This window comes from Engraulis encrasicolus, chromosome 20 (assembly GCF_034702125.1).
Source record: "Engraulis encrasicolus isolate BLACKSEA-1 chromosome 20, IST_EnEncr_1.0, whole genome shotgun sequence".
Taxonomy (NCBI): Eukaryota; Metazoa; Chordata; class Actinopteri; order Clupeiformes; family Engraulidae; genus Engraulis; species Engraulis encrasicolus.
The window spans coordinates 47,826,217-47,834,139 of NC_085876.1; the positions used below are offsets into that span (position 1 = coordinate 47,826,217).

Consider the following 7,923-nt stretch of genomic DNA (forward strand, 5'->3'; position numbering starts at 1 on the left):
GGGGGTGAGGATGTTAGAGGCTATAGTCTATAGTAGCATCTACAGTAGAATAAAGCATGCTGAGCTGAGCTACCCACAGAGCAAGTGAGCCAGCGAGGTGAGCGAGTTAGCAGCCTCTCCTGGACAGCCCACAGTGCCACCGTGTGGCGGGGAGGGGGAACTGCGCTCTACTGTGCTGAGCCGAGCAGAGCAGAGCAGAGCAGGAGCCCATACTACAAAGCTGGTTCAGGAGTAGACCAGTTTAAGAGGTAAAGCATCTAATAGAAGAGCCTAAAGTCCTCAACATGACGAAAGAGGGCAAAATGAGGACTCCAGGCTCTTCTATTAGATGATTTACCTCATGATGATTTAACTTAACTTGGTTTACTCCTCAACCAGCTTTGTGGTATAGAGGCCCCAGAGGTGTGCAGAGCAGAGAGCAGAGCTGAGAGGTGCATGGTGGATCACAGGGCTCAGGGTGTATTATTGTTATTATTACACTATTATTATGATACAGTATATGATACAGACATTGGAGACCAAATGCCCCAGACGGCAGCCAGCTCGGGGCCACTCCCGGCCCGGCCCAGGCCCACATGAGGCCCACATTGATTGGGGAGCTAAAGTACAGACATTATCAGACAGAGAGGGGGTTAAGTATACCCCTGCAGCCCCAGCGAGGCAGGGGGGCCCATACGAGGTGGGGGGCCCACTTCGGCCCTTGACGTGAAGAAACGGGCCCCCTCCACATGATACTAGGTCCTCTTTTTTAGTTTGGGGGCCCATTCTTGGTAGCTTGCAGGGGGCGCTGAAGTACTGGTGTTACGCCAGTGAGAGAGACCCACACCTCAGACCCACATCATGACCGTCCCAGACTGCAGCCAGCCAGCCAGCTCTGGGAAAGGGGACTACTGGGGCTGATCTGGGGTGCGCTTCTCGAAAACATAGTCGCTAGCCAGTTAGCAACCTGGGTAGTTGCCAATGGGAAATTCCATTGCAAACAACAAAGTAGCTAACATAGTTAGCAACTACGGTTTCGAGAAATGCACCCCTGATGAGGACCAAAAAAAAGAAAAAAAACGCCTTCAGATTGGGGCCAAAGCAGAACCAGGTACGTGCCGCATCAGGGTGAAATCTAACCCGATTAGGCCCAAACGTGACTGGATAAACGGCGCGAAGAGGTCAGACAGGAACCTCAGTATGGCCCAATACAGTATGATATGCAGACCTACATGACAGCTGAGTGCAGCTAGGCCACGGATGGGCAACTTTCGTGATAACGAGGGCCAACATCAGAGGGCCACATGACCACGCACTTCAACTACGACAGAAGCTTCAAAATGATAAATAACATTTTTTTTTTGTACATTTGGCATGTTAACATGATGTCCTTGATAAATAACCAAATGTTAAGATTCACAGAAGGACCAAAATGCTCATGTTTACTGTTAATGCAGAAATTTAAATGATGCTTATCTACGGGCTACACTGAGTGGAGGTGTGGGCCGCATGTGGCCCCCGGGCCTCCAGTTGCCCATCCCTGAGCTAGGCTAGGCTATATGAGAGACAGATACTATACATGTGTACAATATTGGAATATTGGATTGCTGAATCACAGCCACATGATTATGTATAAAATCTGATCTGATACACTAGGACTAGGCCCTCATCATAGCCACTAAGACTAGGCCCTCATCATAGCCACTAAGACTAGGCCCTCATCATAGCCACTAAGACTAGGCCCTCATCATAGCCGCATATCTACGTATATAAAGACTATATGCCACCCAGAGTTTCGCCACAGCAGAACGTGGATAGTCAATGGGTGGCTCCGACAAAACAGAATTCATCCCTAATCGCCAGCTGATGTCTGCGGATATGGGCACCGGCGTGCGAGGTTGTATTGAAAACACACAGAGCCAGTGTGCGGAGCGGAAGCCCTAAAGCTAATTATGTCCATACTGTAGCTTTATTATTGGAGGGAGGGGCCACTTCAGATGTTATTAAGTCTAATAATAAGTAATTAAGTCTCTAAGGTCCGTACTATGATCACAAGGCAGGATTCCAGGCCCTACACTTTAGACCTATATTGAAGGAGGCCACCTTTACAACAGACCCCACCTTCACTCGGTCCCTGCCTGGAAAATATAACTTAATTGTACTGCAAAATGCAATTTGTAAGATTTCTTTACACAACATGTTATATTTCATATGAAACTGCAGAATATTGAAATGATATCGGGGGCCAGATAAGGTGGCCTCAAGGGCTGAAAACGGTCATCAAGACATAGGTTCCCCACCCCTGCAGCTGATTCAGGCTCCTGTTGTATTGAGGCCCGGGCCAGACACAGAGGAGTGTGTGTGTGTCCCAACGCTGGCTGCCCTCTGGTCAAGGTCAAGGTCAAGGTGAAGGTCATGGGGGTTGAAGGTTAAAGGTCGGCGGGGTTGACGATGGTGAAGTCGGAGTCCTTGCTGTTGGTGCTGCCCTCCTCAGGGCTGGAGGAGCCGGACGCCGAGGCGTTGTTACCCAGGAGGCCGTGGGGCACGGAGCTCAGGGGGTCGTGGAAGGGGGCTTTCATGGGGGGCGTGGGGGCAGGAGGACTGACCCCGACCCCGAGCAGGGCCTCCTCTGCCATGACCACCGAGGAGGAGCGGGAGGAGGAGGAGGGCACCGCTTCCGGGTCAACCTCACCGTCACCCTCACCGACACCACCGTCCTGAGACACCAGGATGTAGTCGTCCCAGTTACGCCCCGCCTCCATTGCCTGCCAACACACGGAGCGGACGGAACATTACATTACGTTATGTTACGTTGCGTTGCGTTGCGTTGCGTTGCGTTGCGTTGCGTTACATTACAGTACATTGCACTTACAGTAGCCAACGTCTGTAAGTCGTTTTGGATAAAAGCAACTTACAGACATCACATGGTATTGGTTATAGTTCCTGGAGTAATGTGGGTAGGGCTGTGCAATATATCGAATTTATATCGTGATATCAATATTGCTGTCAAACAATATAAAATGTCATAATATCGAGTTGAAACAATAACACAGAGAGGGAGATAGAGAGTCAATTATTATGATTATATGATGACACTACAGTAAATAGCACACATTTGACAAAAAAAGGTATTCCATAAGTTCTGCTGTTAAGCCCTGCCCCCCCAAAAAAATCAGGAGTGTGTGTGTGTGGTGCGTACCTGCTCTGCGGGGGCTATGGTGCTTGGCGTGCCCACGTCGTTCACCCTCTCTGGCCTCTGCTGCGTCTGCAGCTCCTGCTCCATGGGCCGCGCCTGGCCCGCGTGCGGCTGGGGGTGTGTGTTGGCGGAGTGTGGAGCGTGAGGGTGTGTGTGTGGCACGTGGGCGTGTGTGTGTGCGTGCTGCTGCTGCTGCTGCTGCTGCTGCTGCTGCTGCTGTGAGTGTGTGTAGTGGTCGTCGGCGATGCTGATCTCCTCGTTCTCCTCGGCCTCCAGCTGGCTCTGGTTGAAGCGCAGCGCCCCCTTCAGGATGTCCTTGATCTGCACACACACACAAGAGCACACACACACACACACACACGCACACACACACACGCACACGCACACACGCAGACGCACACACGCAGACGCACGCACTCAGACGCACGCACACGCACACACACACACACACAGACGCACACACGCACACACACACACGCACGCACACACACGGACACACACACACGGACACACACGCACACACATACACACGCACACACATACACACACGGACACACACGCACACACACACACACGCACACACGGACACACACACACACACGCACACACGGACACACACACACACACGCACACACACGGACACACAGATAAGACATGGGGTTCTTCCCATTGTCCTCACTCCCGTCCTCCGTTGAGCTTGAGGCCTCGTGATGATGCCGCAAGACGTCATCAACAACAAAAGTTTAATTCAATATCTCACAAAAGTGCAATGCAAAGCTCATTCTCTCATCTGCAATCTCGATGTTGACTGAAGGAATGTCCCCCAAAAGTTGTAGTGGCTGGCTAGGCTGACAGCAGGTAAACTCTCCACTGTGGACACTGCCACTCAGGTTGTACCTCTCTCTCTCTATCTCTATCTCTATCTCTGTCTCTCTCTCTCTCTCTCTTTCTCTCTCTCTTTAATTTATCTCTCTCTCTTTCTCTCTCTCCTGTTTTGTTGTTCTCTATATCTCTCATCCTCTCTCTCTCTCTCTCTCTCCTGCTCTCCCTCTTCTCCCTCTCTCTCTCTCTCTCTCTCTCTCTCTCTCTCTCTCTCTCTCTCCTCTTCTGTTCTCTATATCTCTCCTCCTCTCCTTCTCTCTCTCTCTCTCTCTCTCTCTCTCTCTCTCTCTCTCTGTCTCTCCAATTTTCTTTCTCTCTCTCTCTCTCTCTCTCTCTCTCTCCAAACAATACTCTCCCCCTCCATTGCTCTACACCCCTCTCTCCCTGGCTGGCTAGGCTGACAGCAGGTAAAGTGGCTGGCTAGGCTGACAGCAGGTAAACTCTCCACAGAGGCATCAGCAAAGCGCGAGGCCACAAGCACTGGTTGAGGACGGGAGGTTCGGTAGGATAACAGGCTGTACCCACGGACTTCACGTTCAGCAGCGTAAAGCAGGGTTCCCACTCTAATTCAGATATAACAGTCCATGATTTTCCATGACTTTCCAGACCCAAAAAGCAGAATTTCCATGACCACTTCCGTAAAAAAATGACGTAAATTTGTTTTTAAAAAAGTGTGAAAACTGAAGATTATCTTCATCCCTAGGGCCACTGCCAGATTTCAGAAGCTCATTGCATTCTAGAATGTTGCACATAACAGTGTGAAACCAAACAGTCTCTGGCGACTCGTTTTAAGACAACCAGTAAGAAACAATGTTATACACCGAACAAAAAAGTTTCTGCTTTTACACAACTGATAATTCCATGATATTCCATGACTATTCATGCAAAATGGTAAAATTCCATGACTTTCCATGACTGGAAAAACTTTTATGAAATGCCATGATATTCCAGAAATTCCATGGCCCGTGGGAACCCTGGTAAAGATAATGAAGGACTTGTAGGGAAAGAAAGGAGTCATGTCATGGAGCATCTTCAGATGTGGAAGTTTACTTGTTTTATTAGGCAAGTGCCAAGACTCTCCACATCTGAAGAAGATGCTCCGGTGACTCCTTTCTTCCCCTGCATTTACCAAGTCCTTTCCCGTGACGCACCTGATTGTGAAGTGCAGGAGTGCAGATGATATCTCTCTTTTCTAAATGAAGGACGTGTGTCTGTTTACCTGTTTGAGCCCTGCCAAAGACACCAGAACTTCATCCTCCTTCTGAATGTGTTCCTGCAGAATCACCTCCTGGATTTTACCTGCGTACAAATAATAAAATGTGTCAAGCCTCATTTACACACATCGCTACTAGTTACTCCCTCACTACTACTGTCTATGTGTTCCAGTGAAGCGAGGAGAGAACAAGTATTAAGAGATACAAATATTTTAACTTCAAGCGAGGCGAGTAAACGAGTAACCAATTGAAATGCCGAGTTCGGATAACTGACAGTACTTTTCGCTCTTTCAGTGGCAGTTTGACCCGCGGGAACGTTTAGCGAACCTTTCATGAGCGAGTGGCGAGTGAGCGAAAAGCGAGTAACGTGTGTGGATGTAGCTTTAAGAGAGAGAGAGAGTGAGCAAGTGTGTGTGCAAATGTGCACGCACTAAGACAGCATGCAATGTTTGCACTGACATCCACATTTCTGACATGGTCCTTCAAGACCCAAACATGTTTAAGGACAGAAAAAAAGAAGGACAATTGGTTTAAAATTGCTTGTCAACTCAGAGCAGTGTGTCATGATACTTCGTATTTTTACTCCCATAATAAATTGACTGCTAGTTCAGTGAAGTGCAACTTCATTGGTTGTTGGTTGAATAAGCTGTGTTGTGATTGGCTGTGTGGCGCTACTTACCGATGTGTGCGTTCATCATTTTGGCACAGTACTTGCTCATGGCCTCCAGGTCGTTAATCTGACCCTGCAGTAACGACACCTGGGCCTCCAGCTCCTCCTGAAGCACACACACACACACGCACACACAGGCAGGCAGGCACGTGCACACACAGAGACACACACACACACACGCACGCACATAGGGACACGCACGCAGGCACACACACACACACGCACACACAGGCAGGCAGGCACGTGCACACACAGAGACACACACACACACACGCACATAGGGACACGCACGGACGCGCACACACACACACACACACATAGGGACACGCACGCAGACACACACACACACACACACACATAGGGACACGCAGGCAGACACACACGTCACACACACACACACACACGCACGCACGCACACACACGCACACACACACACTCACACGCGAACGCACGCACACACACACACACACACACACATAGGGACACGCACGCAGGCACACACACACACACACACACACACACGCACACGCGTCACACACACACACAAACACACACACGCACGCGCGCACGCACACGCGCACACACACACGCACGCACACACAAACACGCGCACACACCGAAGGAGAGGGGAGAGAAAGAGTGAGACAAGACAAAAATAGACCTCTCTGTAATATATACGAATGTAACACTATGTAATATAATTGCAGCAATACAGTGATGAGAGAGAGAGAGAGAGAGAGATAGAAAGAGAAAGAAAGAGGGAGAGAGAGAGAGAGAGAGAGAGAGCGAGGGACAGAGAGAGGGAGAGAGAGAGAAAGAGAGAGAGAAAGAGAGAGAGAGAGAAAGAGAGAGAGAGAGAGAGAGAGAGAGAGAGAGAGAGAGAGAGAAAGAGAGCGAGAGAGAGAGAGACATAGAGAGAGAAAGAAAGAAGAAGAGAGAAAGAGAGAGAGAGAGAGAAAGAGAGAGAGAGAGAGAGAGAGAGAGAGAAAGAGAAAGAGAGAGAGAAAGAGAGAGAGAAAGAGAGAGAGAGGGTCTGGCTGACTAACCGTGTCTGAGTGACTAACCGTGTCTCTCTTCCCCATAGTCTTGCTGTGGGAACGGGAACGACTGATGTTGAAGAAAGACTCCTTCTTATTGGCCGAGAGGGGCGGGGAGGAAGTGCTGGAGTTGGAGTCCCGCCCCCTGGATCCATGAAGGGGCGGAGACTGCATGGCATGGTCCCGCCCGCTAGATAGACTCTCAATACTGGGGGAGGAGCTTACCGGTCTAGACGACGAATAACCTGGAAGAAGAAGTGATGAGGGGATGGGAGAGAGAGAGAGAGATAAAGAGAGAGAGAGAGATGGAGAGAGAGAGAGAGAGAGAGAGAGAGAGAGAGAGAGAGAAAGGGAGAGAGAGAGAGAGGGAGAGGGAGAGAGAGAGATAGAGAGAGGGAGAGAGGGGGGGGGGGAGAGGGAGAGAGAGAGAGAGACAGAGAGAGACAGAGAGAGAGAGAGAGGAGAGAGAGAGAGAGAGAGAGAGAGAGAGAGAGAGAGAGAGAGAGAGAGACAGAGACAGACAGAGAGAGAGAGAGACAGAGACAGACAGACAGGGGTTGGAGAGATGGAGTAAAGAGAGGGAAGACAGAAAATAAATGGGTGACAGGAGGAGAGTATTGGCTTTGGTGTGTGTGTGTGTGTGTGTGTGTGTGTGTGTGTGTGTGTGTGTGTGTGTGTGTGTGTGTGTGTGTGTGTGTGTGTGTGTGTGTGTGTGTGTGTGTGTGTGTGTGTGTGTGTGTGTGTGTGTGTGTGTGTGTGTGTGTTGTACAAATTCTGTCTGATAATGCTCTACAGAAATCAAAGAAAAGTGATCATGACATTTAAGGATTTGATTGTCATAATTAGCCCAATCATGAAAGAAAAACAAAATCAGAACATATCAAAATTTGAGATCTTCTCACAAGGAAGCTCACACTATCCAACGGATTATTTACTATTATTGTT

At 49.4% G+C, this 7,923-nt stretch overlaps 1 protein-coding gene across 1 annotated transcript in view; it reads right to left on the reverse strand.

Annotated features, from left to right (window-relative positions):
- Positions 1–2,014: 2,014 nt before the first annotated feature.
- The window catches only part of tbc1d5 (TBC1 domain family, member 5), a 38,351-nt gene continuing 32,442 nt past the window's right edge, over positions 2,015–7,923 (reverse strand). The window contains exons 18-22 of the mRNA XM_063186039.1: positions 7,006–7,223; positions 5,951–6,047; positions 5,277–5,356; positions 3,179–3,496; positions 2,015–2,744 (exon numbers count right to left, since the gene is read on the reverse strand). Coding sequence (XP_063042109.1) covers positions 2,409–2,744; positions 3,179–3,496; positions 5,277–5,356; positions 5,951–6,047; positions 7,006–7,223 — 1,049 coding nt within the window. The 3' untranslated portion in view covers positions 2,015–2,408. The remainder of the gene's footprint in view (positions 2,745–3,178; positions 3,497–5,276; positions 5,357–5,950; positions 6,048–7,005; positions 7,224–7,923) is intronic.